Source organism: Carcharhinus amblyrhynchos, chromosome 12, assembly GCF_965287045.1.
Source record: "Carcharhinus amblyrhynchos chromosome 12, sCarAmb.v2.hapA, whole genome shotgun sequence".
NCBI lineage: Eukaryota > Metazoa > Chordata > Chondrichthyes > Carcharhiniformes > Carcharhinidae > Carcharhinus > Carcharhinus amblyrhynchos.
This window is the reverse complement of record NC_137335.1, coordinates 16,256,945-16,277,201: the sequence shown is the minus strand read 5'-3', so window position 1 is coordinate 16,277,201 and position 20,257 is coordinate 16,256,945. Positions and strand designations below refer to the sequence as shown.

The window sequence follows — 20,257 nt, the reverse complement described above, 5'->3', positions numbered from 1 at the left end:
TTCCTACCATTATTCCTACCAAAGTGGACCACCTCACACTTGCCAACATTAAATTCCATTTGCCAGTTCCTGGCCCATTCTCCCAGCCTATCTAGATCCTTCTGCAGACTCTCCACACCCTCCGCGAATACTAAGAAGCAATTTTAGCATAGCCAATCCACCTATCCTGTACATCTTTGGACTGTGGGAGGAAACTGGAGCACCTGGATGAAACCCATGCAGACAAAGGGAGAACATGCAGACTCCACACAGACAGTCACCTAAGGCCAGAAGTGAACCCTGGTTCCCAGTGCTGTGAGGCAGCAATGAATTGCTCTTGAGAAGTTGATGGTGAGCTGCCGTCTTGGATCGCTGTAGTCCCTAAGGTGTAGGTACACCTACAGTGCTGTTAGAGAGGAGTGCTGGGACCTTGACCCAGCGACAATGGAGCACGAATATATTTCCAAATCAGGATGGTGAGTAACTTGGAGGGAAACTCTATGGTGGTGATTTCCCCAGATATCTTCTGCCCTTGTCTTCCTAGTAATGGTAGTGGTCATGGGTTTGGAAGATATTGCCTAAGGAACATTAGAGAGTTCCTGCAATACATTTTATAGATGGTACACAGGGTTGCCACTATCGGTGGAGGGATTGAATGTCTGTGGAAGGGGCAGCGATCAAGCAGGCTGATGTCAAGCTTCTTGAGCTGCACTCATCCAGGCAAGTGGAGAGTATTCCATCATAGTCCTGGCTTCTGCCTTGTAGATGGTGGACAGGCTTTGGGGAATCAGGAGGTAAGTTACTCAACACATGATTCGTAGCATTTGACCTATTTTGGTAGCCACATTACCAGTTCAGTTTTTGATCAATGGTAAGCCTCCAGGATGCTGATAATGGATTCAGCAATGGTAATACCATTGAATATCAAGGGGTGATGGTTAGATCATCTCTTGTTGGAGATGGTCACTGCCTGACACTGGTGTGAGGCAAATGTTGCTTGTGTCACTTGCTGCTTGTCTGCCCAAGCCTGGATATTATCCAGATCTGCAGCACTTGGACATGCTTCAGTATCTGAGGAGTACAGTCATCAGTGAACATCTTCATTTCTGACCTTATGTTAGAAGGAAGGTCATTGATGAAGAAGCTGAAGGTGGTTGAGTCTAGGATACTACCCTGAGTAGTGATGTCCTAGAACTGAGATGATTGACCTTCAACTATCACAACCTTCTTCCTTTGTGCCAGGTATGACTCTAACCAGCAGAGATTTTTGCCCCCAATTCCCATTGACTCCAGTTTTGCCAGGGCTTTTTGATGCCATACTAGATCAAAGGCTGTCTTGATGTAGGGCAGTCACCTCTGGCCTTCAGCTTTTTGTCCATGTTTGAACCAAAGTCAGGAGCTGAGTGACCCTGGCAAAACCCAAACAAGGCGTCTGTGAGCAGATTATTGTGAGTAAGTGCTGCTTAATAGCGCTGATGATGACCCCTTCCATCACTTCACTGATGGTCAAGATTAGACTGATGGGTCTGTACTCGGCTGTGTTTGATTTGTCCTGTTTCTTGTGTACAGGGCATATCTGGGCAATTTTCCACATTGCTGGGTATATGACAGTGTTGTAGCTGTACTGGAAAAGTTTGACTAGGGAGCAGCAGGTTCTGGAGTGCAAGTCTTCAGTACTATTGCTGGAATATTGTTGGGGCCCATAGTTTTTCCAGTATTCAGTGCCTTCAGCTGTTTCTTAATATCATGTGGAGTGAATCAAATTGGCTGAAGACTGACAGCTGTGATGCTGTGAACATCTGGAGGAGGCAAAGAGGATCATCCACTCTGCACTTTGAGTTGAAGATTGTTGCGAATGCTTCAACCTTATCTTTTGCACAAATGTGCTGGGCTCCTCCATCATTGAATATGGGGATATTGTAGACCCACCTCCGGTAAGTTGTTCTATCGTCCATGTACGTGGCAGGATTATAGAGCTTAAACCTGATCTGTTAGTTGTGTGATTGCTTAGCTCTGTCTATTATGTACTGCTTATGCTGTTTGGAATGTAGGTAGTCCTATTTTGTAGCTTTAGCAGGTTGTCATCTTATTTTTAGGTATGCCTAGTATTGTTCCTGGCATGTTCTCCTGCACTCTACATTGAACCGGGGTTGATCCCCTGGTTTGGTGGTAATGGTAGAGTGGGGGATATGCCGGGCAGGAGGTTACAGATTGTCGTTGAGTAAAGTTCGGCTGCTGCCGATGTCCCACAGCATCTCGTGGATGTCCAGTTTTGAGCTGCTAGATCTGTTTAAAATCAATCCCATTAAATCAGTGGTAGTTTGGCCACAAAACACAATGGAGGGTAGCCTCAGTGTGAAGGGGGACTTCATCTCCACAAGGACTGTCTACTCCTACTGATACTATCATGGACAGATGCATCTGCAGCAGGCCGTTGGTGAGGATGAGGTCATGTATGATTTTCCTTCTTGTTGGTTGTTCATCATCTGCAGCAGTCTTAGTCGAGCAGCTATGTCCTTTATGACCAGGTCAGCTCGGCCTGTGGTGGTACTACCAACCACTCTTGTTGATGGATTTTGTGTCCTCACCCAGAGTACCTTCTGCGCCCTTGCCACCTCCAGTGCTTCCCCCAAGTGGTATTCAGCGTGGAGGGGGACAAATTCATCAGCGGTGTGGGGGTGCAGTACGTGTTAATCAGCCGGAAGTTTTCTTCCCCATGTTTAATCTGAAACTTCATTCAGAGCTAATGTTCAGGACTTCCAGGGCAACTCCCTCCCAACTGTATATCGCTGTGCCACCACCACCTCTGGTGGCTCTGTCCTGCTGGTGAGACAGGACATACCCAAGAATGTTGATGGTGGTATCTGGGACATTATCCTGTAAGATATGATTCTGTTAATATGAATACATCAGGCTATTGCTTGACAAGTCTGTGAGACAGCTCTCCCAATTTTGGCACAAGCTGCCAGATGTTAGTAAGGAGGATTTTGCAGAGTCAACAGGGCTGGGTTTGCTGTTGTCATTTCTGGTGCCTAGGTCAATGCTAGGTGGTCTGTCCCATTTCATTTCTTTTTGTTCAATTTTTCATGATTGAATACAACTGAGTGGCTTGTTAGGCCATTTCAAGAGTCAACCACATTGCTATGGGTCTGGAGTCATTGTGGGCTAGATCAGGTATAGAAGGCAGGTTTCCTTTCCTGAAGGACATTAGTTTGATAAGTAGCCAAGTTGATAGGTCACTGAGGTTGATAGGTAGCCAGGGGTGATGAAGGTTGATCGGTGGTCTACGTTGACGAAGGTTGAAAATTTTGAGAACCTTGTGTGATTCTGATGAAAGAATGTAAAAATACTATCCTTTTGGACTTAAGGTCCTATTTGGAAATTTCTAAGATGAGGGATTCTGCAGTAACGGCAGGCAACTGCAAATTGTCTCTCAACTACCTCAGTAACAGACCTTTGCATGGCAAATTGCAGAGAAAATGGAGAGAAAACAGGTCTGATGGCAAAAATAAATTTGGTCAATGTAGGAAGATGGGCAGGTTGATGAGGCAGACACTCCATAGATTAGTAAGTGAGAAAGTCCAGAAAATAAGCTTGATTCAATGGGGCTAACATGTTTGGGGTGATTTGTCTTTCCTGTTGCACTGTTCTTGTAATGCAGTCGGCTGGGAGACTCGAGTGGGAGCTGTTTCACAGGCTCCCTGTTGGGCGCCATGACCTCTACACATCTCTGCATGGAGCTGAATAGATTATTCTAATGTGCATTCCAATCCCCTTTACATATAATTAATGGGCCTGGTACTTGCGGGGAGCTGGTGGCCTAACCCAGCTGGGGGGACATCGAGACCCCCCCAGACTCTCGAGCACTGGGGAAGTGCCCCCGGGCATTGCCACCTTGACAGTGCCAACCTGGACCCCTGCCACTGCCCAAGGGGCAGTGCCGATGTCCAGGGGGCATCTTGGCACTGCCCATCAAGCACTGGGCAGCACCAAGAGGGCAGGGCCCAATGGGGGGTGGGGCCTCGGCTGGCAATCAGTGGGGGTGGGGGGGATCTCGCTGCCACTCTGCACTGGGATCCTGATCAGAGGGAGGGAGGCCAGCAATTGGTGGGGGGGGGGGGATGCGGGGCTGGGGCTACCTGCCCGGTGGGAGGACGGAATTGGGAGATCGGGGGGTGGGTCAGGAGATCGGAGTGCACGGGATGTGGCTGGCCTGGAGAAATCCAGGGGGTCAGGGATTGGGCCATGGGTATGGAGAGGTCAGAGGAGCAGTGATCGGGGTCACGGGGCTGGCCAGCAGTTGGGAGGCCAGCAGGCAGGGGTCACTGTGCATGTGCCGATCTTGCCACTGACAGATCAGTGCATGCGCAATGGCCCACTTAGTTCTATGCTGTCGGCCTTGCCAGCGAAAATAGGCCCCACCCATTGATTTTCAATGGGATTGGTGCTAGTGCACTCTGCAGTGTGCAGAATGTGGGAGTTTCATTTTGAAACTCCCACTGAAAAGAGCAGCGTGATTTACTCCAATTTTTCGCAAATTCGGATCTTAGAATTTTTTGTGAAGAATTGCCCCCGTTGACTTTGTCAAATGAAATGAACATCCAGAAAATACTGTCCCAGAGTGGGTCAAACTTACACAAATGGATGGGTTCTTCAATGTGTGGGAAATGATGGAAGTTTCCTGTTTAAAGGTGAAGTATCATCGTTTTTGTCCAGTGTGACAGGGAAGTCAGTTGTCATTCTTGGAGATGTAGAATCAGCACAGTCTGTGACGCTGGCAAGTGAAGTGAATTTCTCTCCAGGATTTTGCTAAATGAAAACGGATTGATGCAGTTTATCGATTGAAGTTGTTTACCCATTCCTTTTTGCATAGAGTTAATTTAAAATGTGACTCAGTCACTAATCCTGTCATTGTTGGTGTCATTCCGAATTTGCCTATTGAAGAGGTGATTTTCTTGTTGGATTGTGACTTGGGTGGGGATAAGGTATCGCCATCTCCAGTTGTTGTGGGAGAGTTCACTAAAGCTGAGGTTGTATGGAAAAGGTGAGCGACTTAAATCAGTTTGAAACAAAAGGTTCTGTGAACCTGCTGATAAAATTGATATAAGAACGAAGAAAAGTACAACACAGGAACAGGCTCTTCAGCCCTCCAAGCCCCTGTCGATCATGATGCCCTAGCTAAACTAAAAAAAACCTTCTGCCCTTACTCCGTATCCCTCTATTTCCTCCCAATCCAGATGCCGTGTAAATATTGCTAATGTGCCTGCGTCCACTATCACCTCTGGCGGCACATTCCAGGCACCCAACATTCTCTGCATGAAAAACTTCCCCAACACATCTCCCTTAAACTTTCCCCCTCTCACCTTGAACCTGTGCTCTCTTGTAGTTGACTCTTCCACCCTGGGAAAAAGCCTCTGACTATCCACCTTGTCTATGCCTCTCATAATTTTGGAGACCTCTATCAGGTCTCCCCTCAGCCCCCCCCTTTACACTGAAAACCATCCTAGTTTATTCAACCTCTCCGCAAAGCCAACGCCCTCAAGACCGGGTGACACCCTGGTGAACCTTCTATGCACCCTCTACAAAATTCCCCAGACCTTCTGGTAGCGTGGCAACCAAAACTGGACGCATTACTCCAAATGCAGCCCGGCCAAGATCTCATAGAGCTACAACACGATTTGCCAACTCTTGCACTCAGTGCCATGGCCGATGACGGCAAGCGTGTCACATGTCTTCTTAATCACCTTGGCTACGTGTGCTGCAACTTTTAGGGAGCTGTGGACCTGCACGTCCGGATTCCCCTGTATGTTAATGTTCCTAAGGGTCTAAAGAATCAGAAACTCAGTCTGCTAGTTCAAACCTCACCTGAATAAAAAATGCAGTTAGACCATCAGCAAAGTGAAGTAAAACAGATAACAATCGTACTGAAAGTTAATGATGAAAGGAAGCGAAAACATGCTTTGATAGAAAGTGGAAAAGCTAAATCTGATACTGACACTATACAGTTACGAGGCAGGCCACTTATTCTTTAACCTAAATTGAAACTTCAGAACAAGACAGTGCGTTTTATCAGAGCGGTATTAAACTTGAACCCTGAGCATGGAAGAAATGCATACGATTGGTAAAATTAGTGAATTAAACTAAATTAAAAAGGTGCATCAAGCTTTCTGTGCTGAACATTGGCACAACCTCTGTGATGTTCTTAAAGCAGCTGAAGAAGGTCTGACTTGAAAGAAAAATGAACAGCTTTCACAAAAAAAAGCAGCATTAAACATGAATCTTCTGGAAGAGAAAACTGCAGGGTGAGCAGTGGAAGAAATTTGAATTTAAAGTGATTCTGAAGTTAAACAGGCCGAGGTGAATTTGATTGTTGTGAAGGACAAGTTGGATGTCTGGCTGAAAGAAATTGATTGGATTTTTTTTAAAAAGCATGCAGATATGCAAGGAGTAAGATCAAGGATTAATAGTTGAAAGGAGTAGTTCAGAGTGTGTTTTTAAAAATCCTGACAGTTTGGTGTTTGTTTTTAAAGAAAAGTAAGGAGAATTACTGAATTCAGAGGGTAAGAAGTGAGGTGACAAGAGATTTTCGTTGGGTTTCAACTCATAACTGCCCCTATCCAAAGGTCAGGTGGATTGTCAGCAATGACGTTGCTCTTGACAAGCTTATCCAGACCATCCAAACTGATACAACCTTTTTACCAAGGATACAGAGGAGGTGAAATGAAAAAGCAAATCTTTTGCATAAATCGAAAAGAAAATCTAATTCGCAAGAAATCTGATTTGCAATTAGGTTGTATCAGGGATCTACCTAGCAACAGCAGTAACAAGAATTTTAAAAGGCACCATAGAATGTGAATTGCCCAGGTGGAAATCTGCCTAGCAACAGCAGTAACCAACATTCTAAATGCATGATAGTGCACAATTTACCCAGCAGCAGACAATGAGACAAAACGAGGTGCAAACTGACATATTGGTGGAAACAGCTTACTTAGATGACTGAGCGATCAGTGGAGGTTAACGTGCATTCAGAATGATGACAATAATGTAAAGTGATGCACTGAATTTGTTGCTCCTGTTGCTGAGCTCAGAATTTGCCACACACCATGTGGCTTTTGAAAGTCACGTTCTCAGTGAGCATGGTACAAGCATCTGCAAGCACTAGAATGTTTCCTGGGATAGAAAGTGGAAATGTTACAGTATCTCCTGAGTGGTTATGTGGAAACATCCAAGGTATTTCGGAAATGTTACAATATTTCCTGGGATATTTTGAAATGTTAGCAGTATAATGGGGTTTACTGTCCAATTAGAAAGGAAACAAACTAATACAGAAGCTTGAATATTGGTGAGAAAGTGCATTTTGCCGAAGCTTTTCATCAGAACAATTTCAGTGTCAAGAGTAACAACAATTGTGTAAGAAGAGGGTGTGGCACCTCCACCAACCAGAATCCACTTGCCGACCAAGCAGCACTCTCTTCTTGGACAGTATAACTTGTTGTGTGTCCTGACATTGATATTCATGCACTTGTCATGATGAGTACAAGATGGAAAGTTTCAACGAAATGTCTTTTTTTTTTAGCAGTACTCCAGTCCCGTACTGCCAAATGGCTATTTGATACAGAAACTCGGGACTGAAGATCATCAGTAATGTGATATTTCTGAAGGGGCGAATGCACTAACCTACAGCTCATTAAATTGGCATTTCACCACTGTGCCACACCCCTCCATTCTGATGGTAATCAATGGAAAATGCCAAGACGGGGTGACTGCCAATGAGACTAGATGGCGCCTTAGCAAACGAGATGTCATCTTAGTTGTTAAGGGGAAAATGTTGCCAGGCTGGAAGCTGTCTACTGCCTGTTGTTACTGCATTTTAAAAAGATTCATGTTTGAAACAATTCAGTGTTTTGTTACGATATCCTTAGAGAGCAATAACTTTGAAAGGTATGCTTGAACTCCCAGTCAACAGCTTGAAAGAATGGCACATCAAGATTTCAAGATCAAGACATCAAGGTGAAGGGGTTTTATAACCTTTTACTGTGACTGAAAAGCACTGTTAATTAAACACTTTTTCTTTGTCCGAAAGCAACTTAGTTCCAGAAAAGAGATTCCCTGTTTTAACTTCAATTATGACTGGGAAATCTGCCATTGCAGTTATACTCAACACTTTCCCTTAAATGAACAATTCATCCTCCAGGAACCTGTCCAAATTATTCTCAGCTCCTGATGGCTCGGTTCCGTTATTACTTTTCCAGCCTGGTAACTTCTATTCCCAGAAATGCCACTCCATGTAAGCATTCCTCTGTGGATTCCTTCCTCCAGCTCTTTGTTAGTCAAATCCTTCAACCGCCTCTAAAACCTCTCAAATTCAGTCTTTACTCTGAGTGCAAATTCCCATTTGTGTTCTGCGCGATGAATGATAGAGTCAGCAGTAACTTAGCATTTTCTCTGCTTAAGGTGCACGCCTGGCTGCTTTTATCTCTTGCTCTCTACCTCTCAGATAGCCACAGAAGACAACACTGAAAACTGCTATCTGTCTGTGATATTCAGAGGATTATAAGGAAGCTTGTAGCATAATCTGAAAAATGGCTCCTGTTATCCACTTCCCTAAGGCAATGGGAAACATTGTTATCTAAATGGAAGTGCTAATTAATTATCTTTGATTTCAGCTCCCTTTAATCTTAGAAATTAGTAAATACTTTATAGCGGGACTGTTTACAATGTGATGTATCAACTCCTTTCTGGGACTCTGGAAGACTCAGGATCTACTCATGGTATATTTGGACTGCAGTTTCCAAGCATGAATATCTTGGACCACCTTCCCAGTTGAACAATCTCAATATTTCTTTGATCTCTGACAATCAAATGACTCACACTTATTGTCCAAACTGCAGCACAGCTCACATGACTCTCTTCATTTACCATAAATTTAAAGACACAACCCCAAGATATAATAGTAAGCATAACAGCGTATTTAAAGTTTTAAAATGTCATCAGCATTTTTCACAAAAGAATTCAGATCTTTATGTTGCTTGAAGGGAGATTTACAGTTGTTTGAACCTGATTGTGTTTTTGCATTTCTGCATTTTTTTCCTTTCTCAAGCACCAAAACAATTTTGTCTTCTAATTGACCGCTCTTTTACTGAAATGTGTTATGGAACTTGGGAAATGGAAGCTGGGGTAGGCTTTTTGGCCTCTTGAGCCTGCTTTGCATTTAACGAGATCACAGTTGATCATCAGTGCCTCAGTGCCACCTTTTCATGCTATTCTCTTATCCCTTGGTAAGCTTTAATATCTAAATATCTATTGACCTCTCTCATGAACATACTCAATGACTGAGCTTATAAAGTTCTTTAGGTAGAGAATTCCAAAGGTTTGCCATCCTCTGCATGAAGAAATTCCTCCTCATCTCAGTCCTAAATGGCCTGCCTCTTATTTGGAGACAGTATCCCCGATTCTGAAATTCAGAAGTTTAAGTTTATTAGTCACAAATCGGCTTACATTAACACTGCAATGAAGGTACTATGAAAATCCACAAGTTGCCGCACTTCGGCACCTGTTCGGGTACACTGAAGGAGAATTTAGCATGGCCAATGCACCTAACCTGTAGGTATTTCAGACGGTGGGAGGAAACCGGAGCACCCAGAGGAAACCCACGCAGACACAGGAAGAAGGTGCAAACTCCACACAGACAGTGACCCAAGGCAGGAATCGAACCTGAGTCCCTGGTACAGTGAGGCAGCAGTGCTAACCATTGTGCCACCTTGCTGCCATTCTAGCCCATTGTATTTAATAACTCTACCTTCACCACCTTCTGAGACAGAGGGTTCCCAAATTGTACAATTCTCAGAGAAAAAAATGCAGCTCATCTCTTTCCTCATTCAAATCTATCATCATTACTCTTTATTTCCTTCTCCCTCATATGCTTGGCTAGCCTCACTTTAAATGTACCTATACCATTCCCTTCAGCCATTCCCCATGGTAGAGATTTGCACATGTTCACTATTCCTTGGTTAAAGGTATTTCTTTTACATTCCCTGTTGGGTTTTTATGATTTGTGGCCTCTGGTTATATCCTTTCCCACTCATGAACAGCTTCTTCCCTTTTGAATGGGCCTGTCATACATTAAGCTGAGCTTTGTCTTCACCCTGTCAGTAATTACAACACTACATTCTGCACCCTCTCCTTTCCATCTCCCCATGCACTTTATGAACGGTATGTTTTATCTGTACAGCTAGCAAGAAACAATACTTTTCACTGTAAGCCAATACATGTGACTATAACAAATCAAATCAAAATCTTCCATTCCAGGGGCTTGGTGTCATGGTGGGCATGAGAGCAAAATCTAATGAAAAGGTCTGGAACAGGATTTCCAACGATGTAAAATGAGGACGTGATTGCTTTTTCCAGGTCTCTAATGAGGACCATTGTGGGATTTTGCCAGCTGCCATACATTGATGTACTCAGCAGGACACGAATGTTGTCTTTGTCAAGACATACAATTTTATCAATGTTGACAGAAATCAGGCACTGGGCTTTGCTGAGATTTCTGGATCCCCACACATGGAGGGTGCTATCATCTGCGGTCTTTTGGCTCTAAAAGCTTCCTGGCAACCAGCAGTTGAATATGTCAGCTAAAAAGGCTCCCAGTCGCTCAATGTTCAGCTGGTGTATGACCATAACAAACATATCCTGTAGGTTTGCTCCAGATACCCTGGAAGCATCCAAAACCTGTCCAACCTCAATAGGTCTCAGACCCCTGACACCTTCCAGGGACCACACAGAATGAAAGATGGGCTCTTCAGGGATAAGGCTTACCTATAAAGTGTTTGGCTGTTGATGTCCATGTGGCAGTTTCAGAAGCCTGCTGAGGGAAGGTATAGCAAGGTTCATGCTTGTTATACTTTTAAGTGGTTGCATGATTACGTTAAGAGCAGGTCACATAACTTGATCATGAAGTTGTTAGGAGTTTCAGAGGCTTCAGTCTTTATTTCATTTTCTGTCTGGGCAGAGCACATCTCTTTTAATGCACCTGTCTGTTACTTTGAATCTACATGTGCAAACCCTGTCTTTTTCTTTTGGTTTAAAACCCACAACCCTAACATAGGACATTACAAAAAGAAAATTGGCGATGAGTCAGGATTTTGTTTTGTTGAGAACATCAAGAAAAAGGTCTGAGTGACTTTAAGAGTGTTTCATTCTGATCAGGGAAGGGTGAGGTGCTAGGGAGTAGCTCGCATATTTGAAAAGCAGGGGTGCTTTGCAGTATGACTGAGACCAGTTGAAAAGAAAATACATAAAGTCAACACTGTCCAGAGTTAAAAATGGGTACTGAGAAGACAGTGAAAATACACATATACTGCACAGTCCCAAGTCACTAGTGCCTGCAAGAGAAATGCTGGGTCAGTTAGGCTCCATGTTCCTTTCAATGAAGAAAATTAATCATAGAGTTCCTATGCAGAACATGTTCAGTACTCTGTACAAGCTAATCAAGTTGCTGATGAGTTGCTCATACCAGCTTTTCTCAGTACAATAGCAAGTAAAACCTTCAAGTTACTCCAGTACTTGGTTTGTCCAGCAAAGCCAGGAACCAAAGCTTATAATGACTTGACAAAGATTCTTGATGAGCATTTTTCTCCAAAGCCAATGATCATCGCGGAATGGTTCAGGTTCCATTGAAGGAATTAACTGGATAGTGAAAGCATTGCTCAATTTGTGTCAGCTATAAAAAGGCTGGCACAACATAGTAAGTTTTAGCGAGTCATTGGAAGATAATGTTCAAGTTCATTTAGTTTGTGGTCTCCAAAATGAAGCTACCCAAAGAAGATTGCTTATTGAAGATGCTTTGACTTTAAAGAGAGCAGTAAAAGCTAAAGTGTCAATGGATCTGGTGGCTAAAGAGGCATCACAATTTGGTGCAGGAATGAAGATCCACAAGTTGGGAATTGCCCATAAGAAGTTAAAACAGCAAGAGCATGTCACCAGTGTGCTAAAATGGGCTATTCACTAAGTGAATGCTTGAGCAGGGATAATCAATGCAAAAATTGTAGCAAAATGGGTCATATTGTAAAAACCCATTGGGCTAGACTAGCTTTCCCTGAGAAGAATATGCAGAAGAAGAACAGGTTGCATTCTACAAAAAGGAATTCACAACACACAAGAAAAGATGTGAAGAAGGGAATGTCAGAAATATGATGAGCTCCAACATCTTGTCCGTATAGGGTTCATCACATAGATTCTGAGTGATTCTGACCTTAAATGGATAAAAGTTGATTCTGATGTTGCTGTGTCTTTAATTCCTGAGACTATATACCAACAAAAACTGTAGCATCTTCCTTTAAAAGAAGATGTGTTTTTAGGGACCTATGTGGAAGAGGTTGTGCTGTTAAAGGTTATCTCATGGTCAACATAGAGTTGAGTGGATAGACAGCAGAGTTGCCTCTTCATTTTGTCCATGGTAATTTTCCAACTCTATTTAGGAGATCATTGTTGGAGAAGATAAAGCTTTATTGAAGTGCTATCAACACTCGATGTCAATGTCAAAACAGACCTACAACATCATCTGCGTAGATACAAGAGTGTATTTGATGAGACACTTGGCTCAATGGATGGAGTTCAAATGAAACTGAAGATAAAATCTAATAGTCAACCAAGGTCTTGAAGCAAATATGATGTGATATGCAATTTGTCCCAACATCAAAGAAGAATTAGTACGACTTGTTAACACTGGTGTGTTAGAGCTGGTTATAATTAGTGACTGGGCTACCCCCATCGTATCCATCATGAAATCAGATGGTTCAGTTCGTATTTGTTATGATTTTAAAACAACCATAAATCCCAAGAGTGGCCGACATAGTTCACTCATATTGACCTGATCGTTTTAAGAATGATGAGATCTCAAAGACAGGGCATATCTCCGTTCTGAAGTGAAGTGCTACCTGGAGGAGAACATCAGACATCATAAAGTGCTACATCCTTACACATTCATCCAGCATCGCAATCTCAACAGCACCCTGAAACATGTAGGGGTAGGTGCACAATCATAAGTGGGATATTATCTGTATGTCTTCCATCTGACAACATACCTCAAGGAGCTCCACCTCAAGGTGTGGGGGTGGGGTTAGTGTGCTGACTGCTCCACCCTGTTGTCTGTGATGACCTTGGTGGACATCCTCTGGAGGGTCCTATTCTACTGTTGCGCAAGTGCATCTCCTCAGCCTGTGGAGCTGGAACTGATGGAGTCACTTGTGTTATAGCCCCGGAGTGCCGAGTGCTGTTCCTCCTCCCTGAGGAACACCTTTGGTGATGATTGGCCTCCAATAGCTACAGCCAACTCCCTTTACACTTGCTATGACTCCAACCAGAAGGGAATTTCCCCTGCTTCCATTTACTTCAATTTTGATGATTCTTGGCACCAAAGGCAGTCCCTCTCTGCTTGCTTCTGGAATTCAGTTCTTTTGTCCATGTTTGGATCAGAGCTATGATGAGATCTAAAGCCAAGTGCCCTGGCAGAACACATTTTGAGCATCAGTGCCTTGGTTATTGCTGAGTAAGTAACACTTGGTAGCATTGTTAAGGATACCTTCCACTACTTAGCTGATGACCAAGAGCTGGATTGGACTTTTTTTTTTATTCATTCGTGGGACATAGGCATCGCTGGCTGGCCAGCATTTATTCCCCATCCTTTGTTGCCCTTGAGAAGGTGGTGGTGAGCTGCCTTCTTGAATCACTGCAGTCCATGTTCTGTGGGTTGATCCACAATGCCGTTAGGGAGGGAATTCCAGAATTTTGATCCAGCGACTGTGAAGGAATGGCAATGTATTTCCAAGTCAGGATGGTGAGTGGCTTGGAGAGGTATTTGCAGGTGGTGGTGTTTCCATGTATCTGCTGGTCTTGTCCTTCTGGATAGAAGTGGTCATGGATTTGGAAGGTGCTGTCTAAGGATCTTTGGTGAATTAGAAGATAGAACATAGAAAAACTACAGCACAAACAGGCCATTTGGCCCACAAGTTGTGCCGATGATATCCGTACCTACTAGGCTTACCTATAACCCTCAATTCTATTAAGTTCCATGTACTCATCCAGAAGTCTCTTGAAAGACCCTATTGAATTTGCCTCCACCACCACCGGCAACCGATTCCACTCACCCACCACCCTCTGAGTGAAAAACTTACCCCTGATATTGCCTCTGTAGCTAGTCCCCAGCACTTTAAACCTATGTCCTCTTGTGGCAACCATTCCAGCCCTTGGAAAATGCCTCTGAGAATCCACCTGATCTATACCTCTCAATGTCTTATACACTTCTATCAGGTCACCTCTCATCCATCGTCTCTCTAAGGAGAAAAGACCGAGGTCCCTCAACCTATCCTCATAAGGCATGCCACCCAATCCAGGCAACATCCTTTAAATCTCCTCTGCACCATTTCAATAGCTTCCACATCCTTCCTGTAATGAGGCTAATGAATTGTAGTGAATTGCTACAGTGCATCTTGTAGATAATACACATTGCTGCTACTGAGCGTCAGTGGTGGAGGGATTGAATGGCTCCACATCTACAAACAATCAAGTGGGCTGTTTCGTCCTGAATGGTGTCAAGCTTGTCCTGCTTTTTGTGGACAGGCCACAAGTAGGCAATTTTCTGTCTTGGGTACACAGCAGTGTTGTACATTGGTTTGGGTGATAAATTCAGGTTGGTAGATGGACATAAATGCCAGAGGGGTTGCAACCATTTTATCAGAATGTGCAGCTTGCTAATGGCCAAATTTTTATGGCCTCTGAAGCCAGGTAAATTTGTTTGAGACCAGATTGTGCATATCTCTGGGTGAAACTGCAGAAGAAATTCCAAGGTTGTGTTTTTTGATATTACTGTGCTGCAACATTTGATGACTTGTGGTTTTAGGGCAGTTGATGCTGTCTCGCTGTTGAATCTTATGATTCATGGAAGGCAATTTTCCTGAGACCCATGCAGTATGAATAATTAAACTCGAGCAATGCAGCTGAAGTTCCCTCTTATAGAGCTAGTATTTAAAGGAGAAAATAAACTGGGGATGTGGCCATTACTGGCAAGCCCAGTATTCTTCACTTATCCCTAGTTACTCTGGCGGTGAGCTGTCTTCCTGAACCACTGCAGTCCAAGTGACGAAGGTGCTCCCATAAAGTAAGTTTATTTATTTGTCACATGTTGGCTTATATTAACACTGCAATGAAGTCACTAACGCTGTCAGTGAACTGATTATTGTGATGTACACCAGAGGGCTTTCCATGTGTTACAATCCCAGTTGCATTTGAAAAAGCAACTATACAAATCAACCCCCCCCCCCCCCCAAAATGAAGAAATTGCCAATCAGGTTTCTCTTTTTGTAACTTTTACTTAAACAAGAATTAGAATCAACATAAACATGAATTAACAGGTGAATCACAATCAGCGTGGAATAACAGATACAACAACGACTGATTTACATCTTTTCTACGCCACATGCCCGTATAGCATCAGTTTCAGTCACGTAGTGACTAGTCACAAGGGCAGCTTAATGGCACAGTGGTTGGCACTGCTGCCTCACAGCACTAGGGACCCGGGTTCAATTCCTGCCTCAGATATCTGTGTGGAATTTGCATGTTCTCCCTGAGCCTGCGTGGGTTTCCTCCGGGTGCTCCGGTTTCCTCCCACAATCCAAAGATGTGTAGGTTAGTTTGATTACACCTTCGTCAGGGGGACTAGCAGAGTAAATATGTGGGGTTACAGAGATGGGGCCTGGATGGGATTGTGGTCAGTGCGGACTTGATAGGCCAAATGGCTGCCCCTGCACTGTAGGGATTCTATGATTCTAGTTCTTCCAAACTAAATTCCTGTCCTTTTCCTTCAAACTTCCACTCAGCAGGCAGCAACTTTCACATAAATAGAGTTATGGACATGTAAATTTCTCTGTAAGGCAACAGTCATTCTTGAATCTTCTCCATTCCCAGCTCCTGTTGGTGAGATAACTTGAATCCACCAGAACTGCGTATGCCTTCACATTGTGTGAGAGGTCACAGGACATCAGGTTATGGTCTCTCAGGTTTGTTTGAATTCACAAGCTTTCGGAGCACTGCTCCTTCGTCAGGTAAAGTGGAGAGAAGCACACAGGTACAGGATATGCGGACGGGAGTGACGATAGTCCGACTCTCTCAGGTATCAAGAGTGTCAGTTTATAAGTACAGATAGTGTAGTGCAGTGAAGGCCGGATGAATAGTAAGTCTTTACAGGTAGTCATGAGTGCTAATGGATAAGTGCAAGCAGCTAAGCATAATCAATATGTGTAAAGTGTCAACTGGCTGTATAACAAGTGAAGGGATGACCTAAGAACTCTTAATTTACACATTCACTGTCTGTGACTCAGACGTGAAAGAAACAGGAGCAGCAATCCTTGATGTGCTTTCCACTGCTCAGAAGTCCAGTTCTCTGACTTGGCATGCTGATCGTGCCCAATCACCTTCTGTCGTCAGCTTTTCTATCTGCATCTTTGTGTCTGGCCAGACAGCTTCCATATGTCAACTAACTTTCTCTTGGTACCGCTTCCAAGTCAAGGGTCACCAGATCACAGGGACCAGTATTTCTTATCCAAAGATTACAACTGAGCCCTTTATAAGTGACAGAAAGTATTAAATGTCCTTTCTAAACTCAAATCTCCCTTAATGTTATTGCCTCTGTATCATAGGTGGTCATGCATGGAGAGATAACTGCCTTAACTTCCTGTACAGCCTCTCCACTGATTGCACATTTTGGGGGGTGCACTGTCAGCCAACAAAGGCGTTCCTGAGACATTGAAGATAGTGAGAACCTTAAGAGGTGTGTGCACGATGAAAGAAAACAAAAGGAAGACTTGCACTTAAATACTGCCTTTTTAACCTTGGGGTGTCCCAGTGGCTTTTGCAGCCACTGAAGTACGTACTTTTGAAATGTAGTGGTCGCAGCTTTAACTGACAACTTGCACACAACCTAATTTAACAAACAGCAAAGTTATAACGAGCAGACAACCTGCTTTAGTGGTGTTGGTCGGGGGATAAATACCTGGCCAGGACATGACAGATATGCCAATAGGACAGCACAGTGGTTAGCACTGATGCCTCACAGTGCCAGGCACCTGGATTCAGTTCCCAGCTTGGGTCACTGTCTGTGTGGAGTTTGCACTTCCTCTCCATGTCTGCATGGGTTTCCTCCCCCAGCCTGAAAGACATGCTGGTTGGCCATGCTAAATTCTCTCTCAGTTTACCCGAACAGCGTCAGAGTGTGGCGACTCGGGGATTTTCGCAGTAACTTCATTGCAGCGTTAATGTAAACCTACTGGTGACACTAATAAATAAAGAAACTAAATAAAGAAAACGCCTTCAAAATGTTACCGTAGAGTCTTTACTGCACTGGAATGTTGACCTTGAGATTAGGTTCAAGACTTGAACATATATGACTTTCTGAGAGGCGAGAGTGCCACCTCTCAGTGACAGCTGAAGCCACAGCAGCTGGTGAAAGTATGGAGCATGCAGTCCTGCAAAGGGTATAAAATGATTTAAAGGCATGTTGGATAGATATCTGAGTGAGTGGGTAATTGAGGACTGATGGTTTTGCTAATCCACCTCTTTGCTCCTGTGTTGTCTTATCCTTTTGGTCAATCTGCCCAACTGTCCCCTCATGTGTCTAAACTTCTCTCATAACTCTTCTGTGAACCTCCTTGGAATGTTTTACTGTGGCACTACATAAATGCAGGTGATTGTTATAGTTGTTGACAGGGTAGGAGTGTAAACACAGTAGTAATGCTTCATTTCCACACTGTAAATTCTCTGTATAAATAGAATTATAATAACACAGTCTTTGAGTGAGCAGGGTATGATACCTTGCATGGTGCGCCATTCTGCTGCCTTGTACCTTTTGAAGTCAGGTAGTGTAGTTGTTATAAGTTTGTAGTGACTTTCAGATTAATTGTTAGGGGAGAGAGAGAGTGCGTCACACTCTCAGCTTGGTGCCTGCTTATGCAGAATGTTTATTGTTCAGTAGGTGTGGAGCAGGATTGGGAGGTAAGCTGTCACGGTGCCAATTTTCAGCCACAGGTTGCCGATAGCGACAGCCAATTCTGGCGTTGAGAGGAGCCAGGGTGGAAATGACATCGTCACCAGGAAAGGAAGGGTGTTCTGGAAAGGGAAGGGCAAGTTATCCAAAAGTGTGCCTGTCGTAAAGGCAGACAATAGTCTCCGGGAGAAAAGATTACCGTTCGGAGGAAAGTAAGGACAGCTGCTGTTACCCTGGATTGTGGGTCACCTGGACTTGTTCCTACTACTTTTGGGAAATAATTATTCTTCTGTGCTCAGTGAAGTTTCACGTGGGATGGATTTCTAACTAATGTTTGAAGGGACTGCAGGTGCACACACTCCGTGCTGCCAATCCGAGGGAGAATAACACCACCATAGCTACAATTCCTGATGTCACATGGTAAGTGTACGCCAAGTGAGTGATAAGGCAACAGCTATGATTGACAGCGTGTCAACCAAGCAACACTTTGGTCCTGCAATCCCAGGGCTTTACTTTCTATATTCAGCTGGTTTCTGCCACATATTTCTCATGTGCACTGCTGTTCAGTTGACATAATAATTTTTTTTAATTGAAGGTTCTCATTTCAGTTGCCTTCACAGCAACAATAACTATTTGTATTTCAATTTGCACCTTTAATGCAATAAAGTGTTGCAAGACACTTCACTGGAGCATTATAAACAGAATATGACACTGAGCCACTTATGGAGATATTAGGTCAGATAATCCAAAGCCTGGCAGTTCAGACTTGAAGTTGCTCTGCCTGTTTATTCAGTTTGAGACTGGAGCAATGAGGGTGAGGTATGATGCACACTCCAGTGCACCATTCTGTGGGTGGATCTTTTTCAAAAGTTGCTTTTCGTAATAGGTTGAGTTAAAACGATGCTAAAATTGTTTTTTAAAAGACTATAGAAACCTGCCACTTACTGTCTGTTGTTATTTGATATTTGTTCCTTTTATACCCAGACACAGAAGGAAAGGGCATCTTTCAAATGATGGCTATTCATTTGTGTACCAGTTTTATTTCAATATTAAGTTGGAGATGACCGATATTTTAGACTATTGTCAGCGATAGTTTACACTCAAAACAGTGAGATTGATAGAAGTTGGAGTGACACAGTGGCATTGTGATCAGCAGTGCTGCCTCACAGTGCCAGGGACCCAGGTTAAAATCCAGCCAGAGGTCACTGCCTGTATGGAGTTTTCAATTCTCCCCTTGTCTGCATGGGTTTCCTCTGGGTGCTCCTGTTTCCTCCCATACTCCAAAGATGTGCAGGTTTGGTTGATTGGCCGTACTAAATTCGGCATTTGTGGCAGGGGGACTAGCAGGATAAATACTTGGGGTTAAGTGGTAGGGCTTGGGTGGGATTGTAGTCGATGCAGGCATGATGGGCTGAATGGTCTCCTTTTGTGCTGAAGGGATTCTATAATAAAGAGAAAGTGAAATACTGCAGTTGCTGGAAATCTGAAATAAAATGATTTTTTTTGAATAGTAAAGAAATTAAGGGTTATGGTGAGCAGACAGGTAAGTGGAGCTGAGTCCATGAGAAGATCAGCCATGATCTTATTGAATGGCGGAGCAGGTTAGAGGGGCCAGATGGTCTGCTCCTGCTCCTAGTTCTTATGTTCTTAAAACAGAAAACAGCAGGTCTGGCATCATCTGTGAAGCAAGAAACAGAGTTGACATTTCAAGTCCATACGACTCTTGTCCAGGGTTGAAGAGACGTAGAAGTGAGTGATGATTAAATAGTTGGGAAAGGGAACGGTGAAGATGGGGCAAAACAGATGGTCGGCTGTGACCTATTCTGCTTCACTTTCTCTACTCCCCCTCTCCAAACATTTCCATCCCTCCTCATCTCTGAAGAAGTCACACAGACTTGGAATGCTAACTCTTTTTCCACAGATGCTCAGTAAGAAGGATCACAGCACCAAGTTAAAGTCCAACAAGTTTATTTGGTAGCACAAGCTTTCAGGGTGCTGGTCCCTCATCAAGTGAGTGAGGCAATTTACAAGATAATTGTAAATTGAGTTTGCATCTACATATGCCCTGTTTGTGAACACAATGCCTCACTCACCTGAAAAAGGAGCGACACTCCGAAAGCTTGTGCTACCAAACAAACCTGTTGGACTTTAACTTGGTGCTGTGAGCCTGCTTAATGTGCTTACCTCAGTCCAACACCGGCATCTCCACATCATGGTTTCCAGAGATGCTGCCAGACCTTCAGT

The 20,257-nt window shown here is 43.7% G+C and overlaps 1 protein-coding gene across 3 annotated transcripts in view; it reads left to right on the top strand.

Annotated features, from left to right (window-relative positions):
* The window catches only part of sash1a (SAM and SH3 domain containing 1a), a 145,366-nt gene that overhangs the window by 28,669 nt on the left and 96,440 nt on the right, over positions 1-20,257 (top strand). The window contains exon 1 of one of the 3 annotated variants that reach the window (XM_080200124.1): positions 18,179-18,433. The exons of the other annotated variants lie outside the window; for them this stretch is intronic. Within the exon in view, the coding sequence (XP_080056250.1) occupies positions 18,431-18,433 (3 nt within the window). The 5' untranslated portion in view covers positions 18,179-18,430. Of the gene's footprint in view, positions 1-18,178; positions 18,434-20,257 lie in introns of those variants that run through there. 3 annotated transcript variants of the gene reach the window in all.